The 23,134-nt window shown below is 32.4% G+C and overlaps 2 protein-coding genes and 1 pseudogene across 4 annotated transcripts; all 3 read left to right on the forward strand.

The window, feature by feature from the left end:
* Positions 1-13,882: 13,882 nt before the first annotated feature.
* Positions 13,883-17,990, forward strand: LOC112294038 (NAD-dependent protein deacylase). 3 transcript variants are annotated; one of them, XM_024544135.3, is made up of 10 exons: positions 13,883-13,907; positions 14,205-14,327; positions 14,752-14,824; positions 15,047-15,142; positions 15,312-15,379; positions 15,597-15,699; positions 15,966-16,106; positions 16,542-16,736; positions 17,149-17,240; positions 17,576-17,990. In XM_024544135.3, exons 2-10 carry the CDS (start codon positions 14,257-14,259, stop codon positions 17,661-17,663), a joined length of 927 nt encoding a protein of 308 aa, XP_024399903.1. In that variant the 5' UTR covers positions 13,883-13,907; positions 14,205-14,256; the 3' UTR covers positions 17,664-17,990. The 3 variants fall into 3 exon arrangements, with proteins under 3 accessions (XP_024399903.1, XP_024399904.1, XP_090100033.1); XM_024544136.3 differs by lacking the exons at positions 13,883-13,907; positions 14,205-14,327 and adding an exon at positions 14,329-14,547; XM_090243907.1 differs by lacking the exons at positions 13,883-13,907; positions 14,205-14,327 and adding an exon at positions 14,337-14,438.
* On the forward strand, positions 16,386-16,496 carry LOC112294915 (U6 spliceosomal RNA; annotated as a pseudogene).
* An 804-nt stretch (positions 17,991-18,794) lies between the features above and the next one.
* Positions 18,795-21,446, forward strand: LOC112294036 (putative ATP-dependent transporter ycf16). The gene is made up of 6 exons (XM_024544127.3): positions 18,795-19,247; positions 19,570-19,620; positions 19,821-20,042; positions 20,357-20,479; positions 20,814-20,990; positions 21,185-21,446. Exons 1-6 carry the CDS (start codon positions 18,858-18,860, stop codon positions 21,275-21,277), a joined length of 1,056 nt encoding a protein of 351 aa, XP_024399895.1. The 5' UTR covers positions 18,795-18,857; the 3' UTR covers positions 21,278-21,446.
* The last annotated feature ends 1,688 nt before the right edge of the window (positions 21,447-23,134 follow it).

Below are 23,134 nucleotides of genomic sequence, written 5' to 3' on the forward strand. Positions count from 1 at the left end.
CACATGGCCAACTTGTTGACCACGTTTATAATCCGAAAAGTCAATTAAAGACACCTATAAAGTTAAAGCAGCATCTATGAAGCTTCTAAGAAGCTTCTATATTAAATACTATAGAATTAACTTACTTTTACTTACTTTTACTTACTTCTACCTATTTATATATGCAATTATCAGCTTACATGAGTATGTCTGTGATAATTAGAGCAAAAAGATCACTCTATTATTTATTCATTACTGGGCCTTTGTAACTCCTTTTAAATAAAATATTTTAAATATTATTGCGGATGGTTTCTACCTCCAATAATAGCACCAAGTATTAAGCATCTCTTTTAAGGTTAAGATATCAAACATGTATTGACATAAAATACTCAAGATTCTTGTGATCTATATTTATAGTTATTAGACTTGAAGTACCTTTTAGATAATTATGTCATTTCTAAAATAAATCCACAATTGCAAGAAGTTCTTATTGTGGATCTTGTAGTTGATTTTGATTGCTGAAATGTTTTTAGAATAAAAAGCTATAAGATGGAATTTATCATCTATTTCCATTTGTGACAATACGACTCTTAAAGAAAAATTTGATGCATTTGTTTCTATAAAGAATGCCTTAAAAAATTCAACATAATACAAAAATATTATAGAAATAAAAGTTTTCTCTAAAGCTTCAAAATATTTCTCAATTTTTTTATTCTACTTAAGTTTATCTTTATATGTAAGATATGTAAGGAGAGCTATCACTTGAAAAAAATTCTAAATGAAGATCTACTAATAGTTGACAAAACTTAAATAATATTAGACATCTTTTATTATTTATAAGGCCTTTTAATCCTTAATAGCTTAGACTTTCTTAGGATTTATTATAAGGCCATTATTCGAAATGATATATCCTAAGAAATTAACTTGAGTAGTATAAGATACGCACTTTTTTATCTTGGCATATAGTCTCGCATCTTTATGTTTTTGTAATACATGACAAATATAAAGTTCATGCTCTTTTATATTCTTAGAATAGATTAAAATTTCATCTAAATAATAGATGATAAAATCATCAAAAATTCTCAAAAAACATCATTTATTAGATGTTATAAGGTAATTGGTATATTTGTGAGTTTAAAAGACATGTCATTATATTCAAAGTGTTTATACCTAGTTCAAAATATAGTCTTTTATTCATCTCATTCTTTGATTTGTATCATGTTATTTGTTTCTTAAAAATCTATTTTTGTAAATATTTTTGCTTAATTGAGCTGATCAAAAAGTTTTGAAATCAAATCCAAAAGATATCTATTCTTAATAGTAATCTTGTTGAGTCCTTGATAGTCTACATATGTCTACAATGATCTATTTTTCTTCTTTACAAATAAAATAGAAGCATTTGTTCAAGATTTAGAATAGCATATGAAGTTCTTATCCAAGTTTTTATTAATGTATTTCTTGAGTGTAGTCAATTTATATTATGATAAGCTATACATTGGTCAAAATGGTATGTAAGCTGCTTTTTAAAGATCAATTGAAGAATCATACAAATAATTCTTTGGAAAAATATTTGCATTCTTCTTTTTAAAAGTATCTTCATAATCTTCATATTGACTTGGAATTTTGATTATAGTCTTTTTACCATCAAATATAGGTGTGGTATATATAAGATAAGATGACCATTGTTTTATAACATGCATGAAAGCTTTTGTACCTACTATTAAAATTTTAATTATATTAGACTTAAGAATTTTTACTTGACCAATAAAATCTTGAATTAAACTACAAGAAAAATCAAGGTTACAAGAAATCCAAGCTATTTGAGGATTATATTTTTTTAGCCTTGATAATTCTAAAATGATAAGATAGATGGAAGATCTAATTACATTAAATATTACTAAGCTTTTATAACCATTAGTTGTTACATCTAAGAAAATAGTTTCATAGATAATATTTCCAAAAGATAATAAACAACCATCTATTACTTCTACTTGCATGGGTTTGATTTTCTTAACTAAAGATATTTCTTATTTTTTGAATTTTTTTTTTCTATGAACAAATTAAGGCTCTTGAATCTAACAAGGCAAAGACTTTTTGATTTTTTGATCTTAAATAAATTTCAACTACAAAGTAAGGTGAAGGATTTGAAGAAAAAATAAAATCTTTATCAGGTGTTGTAGAAGATTCTAGCCACATGATCTCTATTGTAGCTAAAAAAAATTAGCTTTTTAATACATTGTTCTTTTTGGCAACAATACTGTTCATTTTGTAGTTGCGTTGCTTTTTTGAACAATATTGAATAGTATGTTTAGATTCTCTAAAATATAAGTATAAACCTTCTTCATGATGTTGAGACTTCTTTTTTTTTAATATGAAGTTTGAATTGTAATGTATCAATTTGCATCAAACCAAAGTTTTGAAAGACATGAAGATCAAAACTTTATTTTGATCTAGATGAATAAGCTTTTGTGAACTTAAAAATTGTTGCCATGACTTGACTTCTTCTTCCCAAATCAAATTTTTACTCTTAATGTCTTTCAAAAAGTTAACTATTGTATACAATGGCAAGAGCAATAAATTATTATAATAAGTCAGTTTTTAACATTGTCAATAATAAATATTTGATATTATCTTTTGATCCATATCAAAATTGATTGATAAAGGCTTTGTCATTTCAATCCATGTTGTAAGTAAGGTTTTGGAATTTAGCAATATATATGGTAGCTAAATGAGACCGTTGTTATAAAAATATGAGTTTCATCTCTGCTACTCTTTTTCAATTATTTTTTCTAAATGTGGCCTTAAAGACTTCTAGGAATGAAATCAAATGATACAATAGTTAAGAATCTTTTTCCATCAAAGGTGAAAATCAAAAAAAAAAAAAAAAAAAAAAAAAAAACTGTGAGATAAAAAAATACCTATGAATCCTACTTGAATAAATCCATGAAAGTATTGAAAGAAATGCAATCTCAAATAGAGCTTTTGTTATAAAAATCCTCAAAATTTTGATATTGTTCAATCAAATTTTTTTGGATACTTATCTTTATTTCTTTTATATTTGTAGTAGCAAGATTCATGGAATTCAATTGTGAACTTCATCTACTTGCTTCTTTTAATTGTACAACTTCTTGGCATAGACTTTCAATTTTATTGTTGAATTCTTTCATAGGCATAGGAATATAACTTCCATGATTGATTTTATAGATATGTAAAATTTCTATCTTAAGAATATAGATAAGTTTATGAAGATCTGCAATGATTACAAATCTATTTTCACTTCTATTTAGAAGAGCAAATTTTTAATTTTTTCTTCTATAAATAACTCAAACAAACCTAAAATTTAAATTAAAGGACGGTAATCTATAACTTCTAATATCAAATGAAAAATTCTTTAAAGAAAAATAATCAACTTTCTTTAAAAAAAATATTAGTGTTAGAAAACTAAATATTAATTCAAAAGTAGATAGTCTGCAACCTTTGAAATAAAACAATAAAAATGAGATAAACTACTCACTTCCAAAAACAAAATAAGAACAATGAGTTAATACTCTTGCTAAAATGTCAAAGATATGAATTTTAAAGAATTAAAAGATTAATACACTCTTGTGTTACATAAAAAGAATATGATATCTCTCAATAGTGGTATAACATTAAATTAAAATGGAAATTGTCAAAATTAAAAATACTACAAAGTCTTAAGACAAGACTAAGAACTAGAATAGTATTGATAAGAGAGAAGAAGGCTTTATTCTTATCTTTATATATACTATCTAACTAGAAGCCATGTGAAAATGTTCTATAGGACCTCCAATACATATTCAACTTATAAGACATATTTCTAACTTACAAGTTAATTTTTTTTATATATGCGCTATATAATCAGCTTGTCTTACAAACTACTAGCATGAGCAACATATGGCTAATTTGTTGGCTAAGTTTCTAATATATCAATTAATGACAAACATGTTTAAAATCAAATATGCATATATAAAGCTTCTAAGAAGCTTTGTCACAAGATAATTTCAAATCTACCTACATTTAATTCCTACCTAATACTACTTATATAGATAAATATATATGTCCATGATAAGATGAAGTCATGACCTACTGAATTATTTTTGAGTTTGCATCTATATATTGATCAATATTAAGATATTTTACTATTTCAATTAAAAGATCAAAATTTCATATTATGAATTCTTTATTTTTATTCCATAGAGCTCAATGTCTTTAGTCTCTTTGCACAATATTTACAAAATTAATGTTCTTTGGATTATAACATTATAAATATTTTTTTTGAATAGATTTATTTTCTTTTTGTGTTGAACGTAGTTTTCATATTTAATTTCTTTAAATATACCTAATTTTCTATTTATACCAAAAAAAATTATTTTAATTTTATATGAATGTAAAATTCTAAGTTTTATTGTTGATATTTTATTTTTAGATAATGAAGCTACAACTCCACATCATGACTTTTTTGCTCGTTATTTTTCCATTTTGTGGTGAGGTTCTAAAATTTTTTTTTTTGTTATTATCAAGGAGAATCAGGTCTTTACTAAGAATGATTTTTTTAGTTTTAGAATTAAAAAATTTATATTCCTCTACTAATTTTGAATATTCAATAAAAATCTCTTTTTTTACTTTAGTGTGAAGCTTTTTATACTTTTTTTTGGTACATGGTATCAAATAAGTCATTGAAAATGGCAAGTATATAAAAGAAATAGTTTTATATTAAAAAAATACTTCTTATGATGTTGTATCATTAAGCCTTGCAAGTTACAATCAATTGTAGATCCATATTAAAAATCTTATTGTAAATGCTCAATATTGGCATTTTAATTTTGTATTGTTAAGAAGCATTTGTATTTCTTTAAAGATGGCATATATCATGTACTCAACCATTATGACAATCTTGTATATGTAGGTTATTGTCACCATATATTAAATGCCTTTAGTTTTAAAATATGTGCAAAAATTCTAATTAAGGAATTTTGTACAATAATTTGTGAAGAAGGTATTAACCTTCTTTGTTTGTTTTTTTATTTTATTTTATTTTCTTTTATTTTCTTTTAGTTTTTTTCTGTATGTTACATTGAATTGATGTTTTATTTACAAGAAAGTCAAACTGATATACTTGGAATGCTTGTTGATCAATAGAGCTAGTCATTTCATGTGCCAAAGCTTTTTGTATCAAAATATGTATGTTATTGAGTTTTTTGCAAATTAAATTGTTTCCAAATGAGAGAATTTAGTCAACATCAATTCTATATAGATTGAACTTGCAACTCCTCTTACATAAAGTTGTTGTTGATAAGATGTTGTTACATGCTTTTAAAATCCAATGCACATTTTTTATAACCATACTAATATTTTTTTTACAGACGTCTAGAACTTTAAAATATCTTTTGTTTAATGCCCAAGATTGGCTAATATCTCTAATATAACCTTGTAATAAGATAGACAAAATGCTATCAAAATTCAAGATCTGATTCTTATTGTCTTAAATGTGTACATTAGTACTTGTTTGAGGTACAACTTCTTCTTGAGTTGCCTCTCAATTTTATTTTTAGATAGAATGGAGGTCATAGAATTGTTTCTATTTCCTCTTTGTATATCTTTTTTGAAGAATATAAATTGCATTTCATCTTTAATGAACTTGTAATATTTTTTGAATCCTAGAGATTAGACTAAACAATCCTATAACTTTGATAGTACATTTATTACTTAAAACAACATATTTTTTTTTAATTCATCTCTTTTTATGTCTTGATGTATTAATCTTTGAAGTCAAAAATTTGCTTAAAATAAGACTTGGGACCAATAAAGGCAAAGTTGGTGGTATCACTTTAAATGGAATTAATTATTACTTTGTCTTTTACAAAGCCAAAGTGACTCCTACATGGGGTTTTTTAAATCTAATGCTTACAATCAGTTAGTGTACAATCAATATTGGATTTTTGAACATTGTACCACCTTCTCTATATATCACAACAACTCCAACTATGGTACACAACAACTAGCAGCATACTTGATATTTATATATATATTTTAATATAGTATATTTTTTATATATGATATTTTTATCTATAAATATAATATTGTATTTGTCACAAGTCTAGAAATTAAACATATACTTTTAATTTTGATACTATAAATGAAAAGACTTGAAGTTTTTTTTTTAATTTAGTAATTTTTAAGTAAATCATGGAAACAATGAACTTAAAAATTGATTCCAATTTTTAGTTTTTATCTTTATATTATTTATACTTATTTTAAGATATATATATATATATATATATATATATATATATATCTAGATTTTTAAGTACTTTTATTTAGCTTATAAATTTTATTCCTAAAAATTATAATTAAAAAAAATTATTAATTTTTTTTAATTTCAATGCTAAACATCACAATAAATAAAAATAACAATAATATATTTTTTATTTTAGTTTTTTAGATTTTTTTAAAATCAAAAGTTATTAAATTTATGAGTTAAATGAAGATTATTTATTTTACTCATTTTTATAATAATAAATTATATTACAATTGATATTATAAATTATCATTATATTTCATGGTTCTAATGTAATATTTTTAAAATAAAAATTAATGTCTTAAAATTAATTTATATATATAATTTCTAAAAAATATATTTAATTCTTTTTACAAAATAAAAATTAATGTCTTAAAATTACTTTATATATATATATATATATATATATATATATATATATATATATATATATATATATATATAAAATTTCTAAAAAATATATTTAGTTCTTTTTACAAAATAAAAGTAATTAGATAGTATTAAGCTTTTAGCAAATAGGTTTTGATTCAAGATACTTTGTTAAAAGCCTTACATTATATAAGTCAATTATTTATTATAATAATTTTTTTTGTTTTAAATATTTAAGTACCAATATTTGATATGATTATTATGATTTTTATAGTTATGATCATTTTGATCTAGGAATGATGATTAAATTTATTTTGATATTAGATATATTAATTTAAAAAAAGATAAAAATATAATTTATTAATAAGATTTTAATTATATATCACTATCATGGACATACACATGTAAGCCAATAATTACATGTATAAATAGGTAGAAGTAAGTAAAAATAAGTAAAAATAAGTTAATTCTATAATATTTATTATGGTAGCTTCCTAGAAGCTTCATAGATGCTGCTTTGACTTTATAGGTGTCTTTAATTGACTTTTTGGATTAGAAACGTGGTCAACAAGTTGGACTTCAACTCCAAAACTATCTAACTCTAGGATCGTAAGTTAGATTCATTGGTATGTTTCTTTCAAGTTCAGTATTATCATGGTTTTCATCTTTTTTTTTACTAACAAGATCCAATATTGGATAATCTAGAAGCTTTTTTGGTGAAGTTTTGATCCATGTATGGAGAACATGATGCAATTCGTGTTGCAACTAATAAGATCCATATTTTGTGACAAGGCAATCGATCAGTAACATTGTATGCTTCACAATTTCGACAACTTACCAGTGATATCAAGTGGGATGATGCTGCACTTATTAGCCAATTTCTCTACAGATTACAATATGAGGTAAAAAAACTAATGCTCAACTTACATGATCCTCAAACATTGAGTCAAGCAATTGACTTTGCTGCAAAGTGCGACAGTTGTCTTTTTAAATTTTGATATGACATACGTACAAGTGGACCTCAACATTACTATAATTGAATGGCAACACCAACATCTCTTCAACACATACATTCAGAAGTAGAAGATATGCAAATTGATGTGGTACATTTCAAACCTCTTCTTCAGTAAGAAAAGAGTCATCATCGTCATGAAAGATTGTGCTTATATTCTGGAGAACCTAAGTACACTGCTCAACATTACTCAAAAAAATGACACAACCATAAAATTAAGAGTATGGCTATCAAAGAAGATAGCATATCGGATAACAAATTTGTCCAGCTATAATAGGGACCGTGCGGTTGGAACCTTGTACAATACCTAGTGAAGGTCCTATCCTCTCCTCAGAACCCTCTCCATGTTTTACAATAAATATTATTCTAGGACCTAAACATCACAAAGCCTCTACCTTGCTAGATTCAGGAGCCTCAACATGTTCCTTACATGAAGAATTTGTTAAAAGACATAGCATATTTTTAGTGAAGAAAACTAAACTTGTTCATATAGAAGTCATAGATGGTCGTCTGTTGTCTTCAAGAGATGTTACTCATTAAACACTTCCTATAGAAGTAGCAACTAATGATCATAATAGCTTTGTAATATTTAATATCATTAGATCTCTTTTTAATCTAGTCATTTTAGGTTTATCATGGCTAAAAAAATATAATCCTAAAATAGATTGGACTTCTCATAGTCTTGATTTTTCTAAAAGTATAACTAACAGCGTAATTAATCAAGTGAAAAGTCATAAGTTTAGTACAATTAAACTTGTATTTGTAGATGCAAGAGCTTCCTTGCATGTTGCAAAAAAAAGATCACCTTGTGTCATTTATGCCACATCTATTCTATTGGTGGAAAGACTTCAAGTGGCATTTTAAGCCAATATCAAGATTTTCAAGATGTATTTGAGAAGAAGGATGCGAATACTCTTCCGGAACATTGTTGCTATGACTGCTCAATTGACCTTCAAGAAAGAGCACAACTGCCATTTGGACCAATCTACAATTTATCTCAAAATGACTTGGCTGAATTCAAGGAGTATATTGTAGAGAATTTAGCCAAGAACTTCATACACCATTCCAAATCTCCAACAGGAGCTCTAATTTTATTTGTGAAGAAAAAAGATGGATCATTGCTGATGTGTGTCGATTATAGAGGACTCAATAAAATCATTATCAAAAACAGGTACCCGCTATCTTTGATATCTGGACTCCTTGATTAGTTGAATCAAGCTAAGATCTATACAAAAGTAGATCTACGAGGAGCATAAAATTTGGTACGCATCAAAGAAGGAGATGAATGGAAGACTGCATTTCAAACAAGGTATGGACATTTTGAATACAATGTCATGCCTTTTGGACTTACAAATGCAGCAACAACATTCCAATATCTAATAAATAATTTCTTTTGGAAGTTTTTAGATGATTTTGTTGTTTGTTACCTAAATGACATCTTAATCTATTCTAAGAACATAAAAGAACATGAATTTCATGTTTGTCATGTATTACAAAAACTAAGAGATACGAGACTCTATGCCAAGATAGAAAAGTGTGTATTTTACACTACTTAAGTTGACTTCTTAGGATACATCATTTCAAATGATGGATTTATGATGGATCCTAAGAAAGTTCAAGCTATTATGGATTGAAAGATCCCGAAAACAATAAGAGATGTCCAATGCTTTTTGGAATTTACCAACTACTATCGGATCTTCATCAAAGACTTTTTTCAAGTTGCAGCTCCACTTACACGTTTAACTTGTAAAGACAAACTTCAATGGAATCAAGAAGTAGAAGTAGCATTTGAAGCTTTGAAGATAGCCTTTGTTTTTGCACCAATCTTATATCACGTCGATTTTCTAAGCTATTTTTTTATAGAAACAGAAGTATCAAACTTTGCTTTGGGTGTCGTATTATCACAAGTGGGAATAGATGATAAACTTCATCCAATAGCTTTTCATTCCAAAAATTTTTCAGCATTCGACATCAACTACAAGATCTACGACAAAGAACTTCCTACAATTGTGGATTCATTTCAAGAATGGCACGATTATCTAGAAAGTGCTTCTAGACTAGTCACCGTGTATATGGGTCACAAGAATCTTAAATATTTTATGTTAGCACATATTTTGAATCATCGCCAAGCCTGTTGGAGTATGTCTTTGTCATGATTCGAATTCAAGATCACTTATCGACTAGGAAAACAACAAGGTTTTTCAGATGCACTCTTTAGATGATCTTATCTTATACCAAAGGAAGAAGATGTTACTTTCGATCAACAATGGACAATTTTCTTGAAGCCATAGTATCTTCGTCTTCAAGCAATGAAATCAATACTAACTGTTGATTCAACTTTCATTGAGCAAGTTCAGTCAAATATGTCTTCTGATCCTCTTATTTGTGATATTAAGAGAAACCCTTTATAGTCTCATGATACTTCCAAGTTTGAATTCAAGAACAATCTACTATATTTCAAGGGACGCCTATATGTTTTAGAAGGTGAAGCTCGATTACGTATTCTTCAAGCTCGTCATGACTTTTCAGCATCAAGACATTTTGGAAACAATAAAACTTTGGAACTAATATTGAGGGATTTTTGGTGCCCCCAAATGTAGAAGGCAGTCAAAGTTTTTGTATAATCTTGTGATATTTGTTCAAGATCAAAAACTCCTTGTCATTGACCTTACAAACTTCTTCAGCCATTATCCATTTCAGAACAACCATGGTCTTCTATTTCTATGGATTTCATCATGGATCTTTCAATCTCACATTTTTATGATTCTATATTTGTGATAGTAGATAGTTTTATCAAAATGGCACATTTTTTACCATGTACAAAATCTATCACACGTGAAGAAACAACTAAGTTCTTTCTTGACAATATCTATCGCTATCATGGATTATCTAAGGATATTATATCAGATAGGAAAACTCAATTTATATCAAGATTTTAGCAGACTCTTTTCAAGATTCTAAAAGTGGATATAAAACTATCTTTGGCATGCCATCCTCAAACTAATGGACAAATAAAGTGTATTAATCAAGTTTTAGAATAGTATTTAAGATGTACCATCAACTACCAAGAAGTTGATTGGACAACTCTTTTGCCATTGATAGAGTTTGCTTACAATAACATGGTACATTCTTCTACAAAACAAACACCTTTCTTTACCAATTATAGTTATCATCCACGACTTAATACTTTTGACTTTTCAAAAGTTGATAATCTTGTTGCGAAAGATTTGGCAATTCATTTGTCATAGCTACATGCAACGATGAAGGCGTAGTTAAAAGAAGCTCAAGAACAACAAAAGGTCAATGCAGATGTCTATCGAAAGGAACAACCACCATTATTCATGGGTGGTAAGGTATGGTTACTTCATCGCAATATCAAGACCACTCATCTTTGTAACAAGTTGGACTATCGAAAGCTTAGACCATTCTCTATTTCTACACAAATCAATCTAGTTGCATATCGTTTATACCTACCAGAGTCAATGAAAATCCATCTAGTATTCTATATGTCTCTTCTTAAACCATACAAGACATTGGATATACCAAGAAGAAGATAAGTTCCATCTCTTCCTATAGAAATGGACAATAATAAAGAATTTGAAGTAGAAGAAGTCTTAGATTCAAGGCGGTGTCAAAATAAATTGGAATATCTTATCTATTGGCATGGATATGATATTAGTGAACACACATGGGAGAAAGTAAAGAATTTTGCAAGTGCAGCAAAGGCGGAGGAGTCTTTTCATCGACGACATCCATCAAAATCAAGATGAAAACCTTCCTTATAAAAGAAACAAGATCTAAACAAGATAACATTCTACTTCCAATTCTTGTATGTAGATTCTTTGTAGTTGTGACGCTGAGGAGATAGAGAACCAACTACCAGTGGATTCGACTCAAGAGCCTCTATTTGCTGACTTGCCGGATAAGACATTATGATTGTCACAACCTTCAAGACAATGTAATCGAGATGAAGATCTTCAAGAACAACATGTTCTTCCTCGAATAGATGGTGAGACATAATGCGTTTGGTATCACGACCTTAAAAGGAACTCCCAATATTTGGTGATTATACTAGAGGTAGAAAGAACTCTTGACGGTGTTCCAAATGTTTTATTCGAAGGAAGTTATGAAGGCCTCAACAACAATCAAATAACTAGATGGTCTTCCCGCCCTCGTATGGGACACTACCAATGGTTGAGAGGCCCTATCAATCATCTTCGAAGAAAACAAAGATCAGAGTATGTGACGAATACAATTCGTTGCATCATAGATTTTCTCAATATATGATGACCGCTCTTCGTGGAACTCATCCCTAGAAGGGGGAGGTAATGTCATGGACATATGCATGTAAGCTAGTAATTACATGTAAAAATAAGTAGAAGTAAGTAAAAGTAGGTAAAAATAAGTTAATTCTATAATATTTATTATGGAAGCTTCCTAGAAGCTTTATAGATGCTGCTTTGACTTTATAGGTGTCTTTAATTGACTTTTTGGATTAGAAACGTGGTCAATAAGTTGGCCATGTGCTACACATGTTGTTAGCTTGAAGACCCTAGTTAGATAGTATATATAGAAACAAGAGTGAAGGCTTCTTCATTCTTATCAACTCTTTTCTTGCTTCCAGTCTAGTTTCAAGGGTCTCCAATTTTCTTGGCTTTTGGCAATAGCCATTCCAGTTTCTTTCTTAATATACATATCAAGTTATTTCTATTTTGTCATCTTTCTTTGAGAGAGGTCTTCCTTGTTTATTTGTCTTTATCAAGTTTTTGTCTTTGACAGTTATAAACATATATTTATTGTAATTATTACTTACATGATATGAATAGGTAGAAGTAGGTAAAAGTAGATTAATTTCATAATATCTTCTAGAGAAGCTTCCTTGAAGCTCGATAGACATTGCTTTGACTTTACATGTATTTATACTTGATTGGTAGGTTAGAAACTTGGTCAACAAGTTAACCACGTCCCACACATGTTGGTAGCTTGTGGAAAAAGCTAACTATGTGGTGCCTATATAAAAAACTTGCCTTGCAAGTTAAGATATGTGTTGTGCAAAGTCAACACATTTTTGGAGGTCCTATAGAATGTTGCTATGTAGCTCCTGGATAGATAGTATATATAGAGGCAAGAGTGAAGCCTTCTTCACTCTTGTCAATTCTTTTCTTGATTCTAGTCTAGTTTCAAGGGTCTCTAGTTTTCTTGTCTTTTGGCAATAACCATTCCAGTTTCTTTCTTAATATACATATTTAGTTATTTCTATTTTGTCATCTTTCTTTGAGAAAAGTCTCACTTGTTTATTTGTTTTTATCAAGTTCTTATCCTTGACATTATAATATAAAGTAATATATTATTTTTTTATACATGGAATATATATATATATATATATATACATATATATATATATATATATATATATTAATTGAAAAAATATAAAAACTTTGATAATAATTAAATATTATTAATTGATAATATTTATTGCTTATATAGATGTATAGATTATATATAATATTGCTATTGTCACCAAAGTTTTGTTATTGCCACTATCACTTTTTATTTATTACATGCTACCTTTGTTTAAAACCTCTCAAATATATATATATATATATATATATATCTCTTGGAATTAAAAAAAATCTAAAAATATATTTTGATTGAATGACAAATTGTGGTGACATTAACAATAATATATATATATATATATATATATACACACACACACAGTTTTTGTAACATCTATTTCAAAATTTAGCATTGATATGCTGATTATATGCTGATTATATCTGAATTTACTAAAAAAAAAATACTAAGCGAAGAATAAGAAGCCTCAAATAATTAGTTAATAATGCATACTTTGAGGTTTTAATTTGTATAAAAATGTAATGTAGGTGTTAAATGGAAACCAATATTTAGATTAAAAAGTCCATTAAATTAAGAAATTTCATAAACATAACCAGTACAATATATAAAAGTCATGAAAGAAATTATTACTTGGGCATTAGTGATTATGCAAATATACTAATTTACTATTTTTTTATTTTTTTATTTTTTGTGGGGTTTAGTCCATTTCGAGCTAGCATCCGAATTAGTTCAGCAGCGAGATGATCTTAGTGCCATCTCCATACAATATGCAATGGAACAAAAAATCGGTCAATACAGCTTTGAGATTACATTTTGTGGCGTCAGCATGAAATTGCAGTTGGGTTGTGGAAGTGGATGCTTGCAGTGTCGGTGGGAGCACATCTTCATCTTTAGCTCATATTCTTCTCAAGATCTTATTTCAGGCCCTTTTGCATGTCCCACGTTTGTTTGTTTCCGTTTGGAAATTTCTGTGGTCCCATCACTGGTCATGAGCTCTGTGTCGGCATTAGTCGGGAAAGATTTACATATATATATATATATATATATATATATTTGGGAAAGATTATACACACACACACACACATATATATATATATATATATATATATATTTATATATGTGAGTGTATTTATACTTATAGTTTGCGTGGGGGTGATTTTGGAGCAGTGGGGTTCTTTGATCGTGATTTGAAGGTGCAAGCCTGTTTTGTTGCGTATCTATGCCTCGTGCTGGTGTCGCAGCCTCGGCGTTTAAGCTTCGTAACATTTGGCACATTCACAACCTTCACAGGTGAGGTATCTGGGGTCTCAGTAACTAACTATGTGGGGTTTTCCTTGCACATACTATTCTGGCTTATTCTCCTTTATGGATGAGAATTGGCTAAGCTCGGGAGATGAACTGGTAGATCAAATGCTGTATGCTTGTTCTCAATCTTGTGTATTTTAGCTGTTGTGTATATGGTTTGGTAAAGCCATGGTGAAGTCGATCGGCGTGGGCTTTGTAATTTTGGGTGAGCCCAATGTTTGTGAGTGGGGATCTGTTGTTGAAGTGTGTCAATCTGTAACCCTAATCATGGGCGTTTGTATTATTGTTTTGATGTGGTGCTCAATTGGGACACTTACTCGACCGGCTTGAATGTGTCGGTAAAGCAACGGTGCCGATTGTAATTGGGGTTCAGATGAGCTGATGAATTGAAACCTGTGTCGAGGTGCAGGGTCCGATCACAACAGACAAGACTCATGAGTGACTCAGTAGAGGAGTTCAGTTCGGTCTTTCAACATGCCAAGGTCATTGTCTTTGTATTGCGAAGCAGTTTTTTTCTTCCTTGGTGTTGAAGTGGATTAATGATGTGAATTTCTCACTTTTTTTTGGATCACCTTAGGAGATTAGGATTTAATGAAACTCGTCTCAAAGGCAATTCCGAAAACCCTTATGTTGTTTCATGTCATTTAGTGTTCCATGTGTTGCCTTGTCTTGATCTCTAATGTGTGTTTATGGAGACGATGCAGAAAGTTGTTGTGTTGACAGGAGCAGGAATATCAGCGGAATCAGGCATTCCAACTTTCCGTGGAGAAGGTGGCCTGTGGCGCGACTTCGATGCTACAGTAAGTGCATTTTCTTTCTCCTTCATGATTTTTATTTATTTATTTATTTTTAGTGCTTCAGATTCACTTGGTTACCTCGCAACTTAGGCGGAATCATGTGTTCGTGGATCCTGCCTAAGTGTTCCGAAGCAGCTTCCAGCTTATTGATTCGACTTTTGTATTTTGAAAGGAACTTGCTACCCCGGGTGCTTTCGCAGCAAATCCCTCCCTAGTATGGGAGTTTTATCATTATCGTAGGTATGCCTCAATATTGGCCATTCTTATCCCATCATTGCTCGAGTCTTCTTCCTATTAACATTGCTTTCGACATTTGGTGAGCTCTAGTTAAAGTTCAACTAGAATTAATGCTGATTTGCTGGTTGTTTATGAACATTCGCCTCACTGTTGCATTTATTTTATATGACAAATGTATTCTTCTGAGAAGAATGTTCGAATTTAAATTGGTTGCTTGCAGAACTATCGTTGCTGGAGCTTCACCTAATGCAGGCCACTACGCTGTAGCTGCATTGCAGAGGAGATGCAGACGCCTAGGGAAAGACTTCATTCTCCTCACTCAGGTGCTTCGTTTTACCTCAAGATGAACTCTTTTGGTGTGTTTCATAAAGATTTGTCAACCTGCCTATTTGGTTGCCGCGATTGGGTTTTTCAGTGTCAGTATGGTTTCATTTTCACATTGGCGCTTTAAGAGCATCGTTCTGTATGTAGCTGTTGTAATGCTCCAACCCTACAACGTATCATTTGCTTCTTGCTTTAAGTTACAACTGGGCATGTAGCGCTTCTGATTGTTTGTCTGCTTTCCTCTTATTGTATTAATGTGGTGCAGAACATTGATGGGCTCCATGCCAAAGCTGGTAGCACCGATGTGGTTGAGCTTCACGGCTCCTTGTGGGAGACTCGCTGTTGTCATTGCAAGGCAGTGGAAGCGAATAGGAACATGCCCATATGTCCAGCTCTCGATGGCAAGGTACTTACGATTTAGTTTGATTGAACATGAGTATCTACTTTTAATGTGAATAGAGTGTTTTCTCTTTTGTAGACTGAAGCAGTTGGATTTGAGTTGGGTTCCGTTATTCGTACTGCTGTAGTCACGACCACTGGCCTGGCTACAATCAGCATGAGGTTGATGGATCTGGCTTGCACTCAGCGCCAAAGGATGTAGTTTTTCAAATAAAATTAAGGGGATCCGAAACATATAGGGATACGTGCGCGCTAAAAAGGTAGTTATGTAAGCTTGTGGTTTCAGGTTTTCAAGTTTCTTCCAGGACATCTGATAAATTTGGAACGACATAGGGTGAATTAGTATAGACCTTGCGCAAGGATCACACGAAAGAATTTAGAAATACTTGAATTCTATCGAATCTGATGATGCGTGTGTTTAAACTCTATTGGGCTTTTTCAGGGAGCACCAGACACTGTTCATGAAGCCAATATCCCATCAATGCAATTGCCTCGTTGTAATAAGTGCAATGGCTTACTGCGGCCTCGTGTTATTTGGTTTGGAGAGTGTCTAGAGCGGGATGTTTTGAGGCGTACCGATGATGCGCTGCAAGGATGCGACTTGCTCTTGGTAGTTGGGACTTCGGCTGTGGTCTACGTGAGTACTAAACCCATCTAATTGATAGTACGTTTTGGAACTTTAGTAATTGCTAGTTTGTTGGTGATCACGCACTCGCTACATGAATAAATTGGAGTTTATTTAACCCTTCTTTCAACCACTTCTGGTAGTCTAAAACAGGCTGGCACTTATTTAAAATCACTTGCCCGACAGAGGCACATTGTTCTGTATGTAACCCATGCTAGCCTTTATTATTGATTGCTGAAATTAAAGAGGATCTTCACAAGTCTTAGTGGTGATCTTTTCAGTGGAAGAAGTTCAGATTATGAGGGGGTTTCAGTATCACTAGGTTATAGTTAGATATCAAAAGTTGCAACAGTAATCTATTATATGAGCGTGAGCATCACATGCAACTAAATTTGGTTGAATTCTTCTCATTGATTGCGTGCAGCCTGCTGCAGGGTATGCCCCCTTGGTAAAGTCACAGGGAGGGGTGGTTGCAGAATTCAACACAGAAGATACACCTATCAGCTATAATTGCCGGTAATTTCCTTTTTTGAAGACAAAAACTGCATAAAATTTTAAACTTTTGGCGGCAAACAAAAGAATTTTTTTCACATCAATTGGTTACTCGGAGTAAGTTTGATTTGTTCACACGGCAGCTGGGTATGTGTCTGTTAAACTCCAAGTAGAGAACGGCGGCCAAAATAATATAAGCATGTTGCTCTAGATACGTTGCAGCTTTTCTGGAGAAATATGATGGAAGTGGAACTGCACACGGATTTCGTGGAATCTCTGCTCCAGGATGATAGGCTTAGATCGAGAATTGGCTTAGCACTCCGAGAAAAATCTCAATACCTTCTTGTTGCCTTCCGCAGGTTCAAATTTCAGGGACCCTCGTCAGTGAAGTTGCCTACGGCTCTTGGCATTGGAGAAGATGAGCTAGCTGAAATGAAGGAGACTTAACGACTTATATCAGGAAAACAATTCCTGGGTGTTCATTGTCCTACTCGAGTGTTGTGAGACTTGCCTCCATTTCCTCGCTCGTCGGATCATGGTCTGTAATAGATTCCTGAGAACGATGCTTATTGATTGACCTGGTGAGGTTCCAAAACCTGGGCAGATATCAAATTGATGTAGTGTATGACCCACAATATTGAAAATGGTTCACTTTTGTACGAAAGCTTCCAAGTCGCATCTCTAAAAACAAGCAGAGGTGCCACAAAATGGATTTCCATGCTTCTTTACTGTCTCCCATATACAAATCAACTTCAATTACAGTTGTACACATCAGCTACCATTTGTACACATCATCCGAATGGTTTAAATGCATGTAACGCCGTAGTTACGGTAACCCTGAATTGCCCAAATCAACCGATTTGGCTTGCCTTATCAGGACACAGCCAGGGATAGAATGTGAGAGATGGCATACTATTAGCAGCAGGCTGCATACGATTGTGTGCATGTCATGAGAACTCTGAATTTGTGAGAAAAAATTAGATATGTCAGCAGGCAAGCTTCTTCACCTTACCATGGACTTCCCAACTACCTTCTAGGTCCCTCCCTCTCTCCCTGTTTTCTTCCTAGTGTCTACGACTACTTCCTTTCGTCGTTGAACGAATCCGCAGCACCTCGAGTATCAGTTTCCTTGGTAAATGTTTCTGCTAACACAAACTATTGGAAGAGTTCAGTGTAACGACAAAGTTCACTTCATCAGCATGATATCACAACAATACCAATGACGTTTCTATGTCGTTCTTTCCTCCCCTGTATTCAAACTGACGGCACGACCAAGACCAAATGGAGACGAATTTCTGAAAGTGCATTGCGACATTGGGAAGCATACAAATCGATGTCATGCTTTCCTCAAGCTAAGCTCACGGTGACTATCAGTTTGCATTCATCCAAACTGAGCTCTTACCATATAGATGGATGGATTGTGGGGATGCATATCATCTCGAATTCTATCGTCTCCCTCGTAAGCTACGGCATTGCCAGCGCTCCAGCGCCTGCGCACGTAATCCTTACGAACCTCGGCCCCAATCCAGTGGTGCCTCCAGATTGCCGAACTTGTTGCAGTATTGTGGGTTTGCGAGAGCAGTTGTTAATCTGTGTCCCGTAGCTTTGATTCCTGTGGAAGTGTAGTGAGGAGGGAGAGCTATGGTGTCCCGCTCTTCGTTCTGCCAGCGTTTCGCTGCTGGAGTGGGAGGATTACCCACAAGCATACGCAATGGGGCAGCACGGGCTGGCGATGTTGGAAGAGCGCGAGTGCCCGTTGTTGCTGGAAGGGTGCAACTGCGGGAGAAAGGAGTGCTGGTGTGCGGGGAAGAGGTGGGTAGCTTGAAGACCCAAAGCCGGAGGAGATGGAGAGAAGGAAGCTCTAGCTCTGTGACTGTGTCAACGAATGCAATGTCCGCGCAGCTTGAAGAGGAGCCAGCAGCGAAGGGTGAGGCGCGCGTGATTCTTGAGGTCCAGGGTTTAAGGGCTGTAGTGGCCGACACTCGGCAAGAAATCCTGAATGGTGTGGATCTTGTTATTCGGGAGGGGGAGGTGAGTTTGATTTCTTCGTAGTGGAGTATCAATTTAGACCCTAGTTTTTATTACAAATGGCATGGACAGAGTCTCTGTAAATTGCAGGGAAGTGGTTCTCGAATATGTCCATGCGTGGTGTTGAAGCGAATAATCTGCATGGAGCCAACCGAACGAATTGCTCCGAATTTATAAGCTATATTGCGAAGAACGGCACTAGGAATTTTATCGTTCTAGTTCTTCTATTTGTGTTGGAAATTGCACTGAAGTCGCTTATAGACTAGATTCCCTGGTTAGAATGAGAGAGCAGGTACCTGACTGGTCCCGATCATTGGTGATGCAGGTGCATGCGATAATGGGGAAGAACGGGTCAGGGAAGAGCACACTATCTAAGGTTGCCATTCTGGGACTGGAATAACATTAGTTTTCATGTTCTATATCTCTTCTAGTCCCCAGATGTCATTGAGGCTGTGTTGCCCTAATGTTTTTTTAGTTGTTGTATCGAAACATTTCTACCTTGCCGTCGCAAGTAATTTCACGGGGTTTCGTCTAGAGCATGGCAGCTCATCTTTGAATTTCATGGTGGTTACGCAGGTACTTGTTGGTCATCCAGACTATGAAGTGACAGGAGGAACTGCCATTTTTAAGGGGGAGAACCTCTTTGATAAAGAACCTGAAGAAAGAAGTCATTGTGGTCTTTTTCTAAGTTTCCAGTCTCCAGTTGAAATTCCTGGAGTGAGCAACATGGATTTTCTTCGCATGGCTTGCAATGCCAGGCGAAATGCACGAGGGCTTGAGGAGCTTGGTCCACTTGAGGTAATTTGACAAGACCTGCTTGTATGCATGTGTGTGTTGTTTTTGTCGTCTTGTTTATTCGTTTTCGTCTTTCTTTCTTACTTTTTAATTTAAATTTAAGTTAATTTAATTTAATTTTTTATTTTGTATTTTTAATTAAAAACTTTTGATGGAAGTTGAAGTTGTTCAGACAGTTACTGGTTTTGTTCCATACATGAAACCTTTGGAAAGAGTAAGTCTAGTTCATGGTAATGTACGTCGATCAGATTTTCCATGAACTTTATTGGGTGCAGTTTTATGGTGATCTAGTAACTGTTTTTTTTTCCCTTTTACAGTTTTATGGATTCGTTGCTGAAAAGCTTACAGCTTTGAACATGGACCCAAGATTTTTGGACCGTAATGTCAACGAGGGCTTCAGTGGAGGTGAAAAGAAGCGAAACGAAATCTTGCAACTATCGGTAAGTAGTTGGAAAACGGCGTTTTATTTAATTAGAAATGCAGTATATGATGTTGAAGTTGTTTCAGACGTCCTAGTTCTTGAGCACAGATATGAAGTGGTTGCTTTTTTGGATTAAACCCAGTAATTGGATTACGACTGGTTTACCAATTTGACCTATTATCCTCATTACACTTGAGCTAAAAACCAGTAATGAGATACATTTGGATGTTGTGCTCAATTAGTGATAGATATCCATAACGAAGTAATTAATGACCTCCTATCAAGCAACATATGCATGATGACACGTGGTAATTTCAAGGGCTAGATCACTGAATAGAGATCGTGATAAGCAGGTGCTCGAAGCGGACATGGCTATTTTGGACGAGATCGACTCTGGCCTGGACATTGACGCCCTACGAGATGTCGCAAATGCGGTTGTTGGTTTGAAGAAAGATAACAATGCCATTCTTATGATCACTCATTATCAGCGCCTGTTGGATTACATCATGCCCACCTATGTGCATATCATGGTAAGGCAACGTCTTTGAATGATTTTATAGCATCAGTTGACCTCGTGGCCTCAAACAAAGTTGTGTATAAATCCAGCTCACCTGTAGTTGCTTTCATAATAGGTTTACTTTCATGCTTTCAGCTCTAGATCCAACACTATTACACCTTCGAATTTGTATGTCCATTTCTTTATTCGAATTCTATGCGGTTGCAGGAGGCTGGACGGATCGTGAAGACAGGTGATATGTCACTAGCAGCGCAACTTGAGGCAGGTGGTTACAACGCCGTGCAGGCTATGAAAATGTAGAGTTAGAGACTGCATGTTGATGGTACAGCCTACTTTGCTGCAAGGCATGCACAGGACGTTGCCAATTTTGATCTTATATTAAACAACAACAGTGTCATTGAGAATAACATAATCGTTATGGTGATGTTTACCCCCAAATCATTGATTGAAAGTTGTTCGTCTTTGACAAGATGCTGCCTATAGTTTGTACACTCTCTGATCTTCAATAGATAGATCATGTTTCTCTTGAAGTATTCTAGCATTTATTATGGATTATTTTGTAGCATTTATTATGAATACATTCTTGTCCAGAGTGCCACTGATTATTACGGTGTTTTATTTTGTCCGTATTATGACTGATTCTTAGTTTGAGGGAAACATAGCGGATCATCAACAATATCATGATTATTTTTAGTATCTGTCTCAACCAAATTTATTTTGTGGCAAGTGAAGTACAAATACATGAGAGATGGAGCATAGACATACAATTTGGTATTAAAGACAGGTAAAGTATGAAAGAATTTATTTGTTTTGTTACTTTTTTTATTTAGAAATACTTACAAAGGTCCTTACAAAAAAGAGACATCACATGGTGATAGGGGCACTTTATTAAAACTCACAGTCTGCTTATTAGATAGCAAAATAAAATACCAAAGTAATAACTAGTTCTTAGTGTGACAAATACAGAAGACCTACAAATTTAGTTGCTTGCAATTAAAACACTACCAGGTTAAATAACAACCAAAGTTGTAAGAATGATTAAACAACAACAATATTATTATAATATCTAAGGTGTATAATTGAAATACACACTTAGAATACACTTTTAAAACATGTTAATCTATTATAATCATCAAAAAATTTATGTATATATATATTATTGGCACTCATGTTAATACCAATTGGGAACATGGAATAGCTAGGAACAAGAATGGAGGCTCCAATTGGGAACATGGAATAGCTAGGAACAAGAATGGAGGCTCCAATTGGGAACATGGAATAGCTAGGAACAAGAATGGAGGCTCCAATTGGGAACATGGAATAGCTAGGAACAAGAATGGAAGCTCCAATTGGGAACATGGAATAGCTAGGAACAAGAATGGAGGCTCCAAGGGTGCAATGATGCTAAAAATAGAATGGATCGCTTTACCATTCTCCTCTCTCTCTCTCTCTCTCTCTATATATATATATATATATATAGTAGTATGACATAATAGTATGTTTTATACAATTGACCACAAATTCAATCATAAGATATTATAATTTTTAATTTTTACAATTACTCATTTTTGTAAAACCTTGATAATAAGAGGTGCATGATAAAGTAATTTGTATTCTTTAAATTTTGAAGGACATAAAAAACACCTTATTTGAAGGTCTGAGACAATGATGATAAAATTGTAGCAAGGCTCTTAAAAGCCAAAGTTTTTAAAATATCACAATTTCCTTATAATTTATTGAAATGGAATAAGTAAAAATTCTATCAAATTTGTAAAATAGGCCAATTACCAAGGATACCTCACATTCTCTTGTTAGATTTATGTAAGCAAAGATGTGACTAAAACAAAAAAATTAACATTTTCTTACAATAATTTGAATGGTTTTTTAAAAAAATAATTTATTTATTTTGAGTTTGATATAATGTTTTGGAAGTAAAATATTTCTCAAATTTTACAAAAATAATAACAAAGATAAAAATCTTTGTTTCTCTATCCTTATGATGAGTTGAATTATTCAATACAAATCCTATGATACAACATCTATAGAATATATTATCCATAATCTTGTACATCTTCATCCACAATAGAATTACCTCAAAAATTCAAACCACATATATCACATATGCAGAATAATAAACACATTTTTCTAGACATCATT

The sequence above is a fragment of the Physcomitrium patens genome, chromosome 17 (genome assembly GCF_059467195.1).
Source record: "Physcomitrium patens ecotype Gransden chromosome 17, ASM5946719v1, whole genome shotgun sequence".
Taxonomy (NCBI): domain Eukaryota; kingdom Viridiplantae; phylum Streptophyta; class Bryopsida; order Funariales; family Funariaceae; genus Physcomitrium; species Physcomitrium patens.

Excerpts from the sequence above, each read along its gene's own strand:
- LOC112294036 (XM_024544127.3), top strand. The coding sequence starts at position 18,858 with ATGGTGTCCCGCTCTTCGTTCTGCCAGCGTTTCGCTGCTGGAGTGGGA. Across the intron at positions 20,480-20,813 it reads ACGAAATCTTGCAACTATCG|GTGCTCGAAGCGGACATGGC; the intron begins GTAAGTAGTTGG and ends CGTGATAAGCAG. Across the intron at positions 20,991-21,184 it reads CCACCTATGTGCATATCATG|GAGGCTGGACGGATCGTGAA; the intron begins GTAAGGCAACGT and ends ATGCGGTTGCAG.
- LOC112294038 (XM_024544135.3), top strand. The coding sequence starts at position 14,257 with ATGCCTCGTGCTGGTGTCGCAGCCTCGGCGTTTAAGCTTCGTAACATT. Across the intron at positions 14,328-14,751 it reads CACATTCACAACCTTCACAG|GGTCCGATCACAACAGACAA; the intron begins GTGAGGTATCTG and ends GTCGAGGTGCAG. Across the intron at positions 15,700-15,965 it reads ACTTCATTCTCCTCACTCAG|AACATTGATGGGCTCCATGC; the intron begins GTGCTTCGTTTT and ends AATGTGGTGCAG.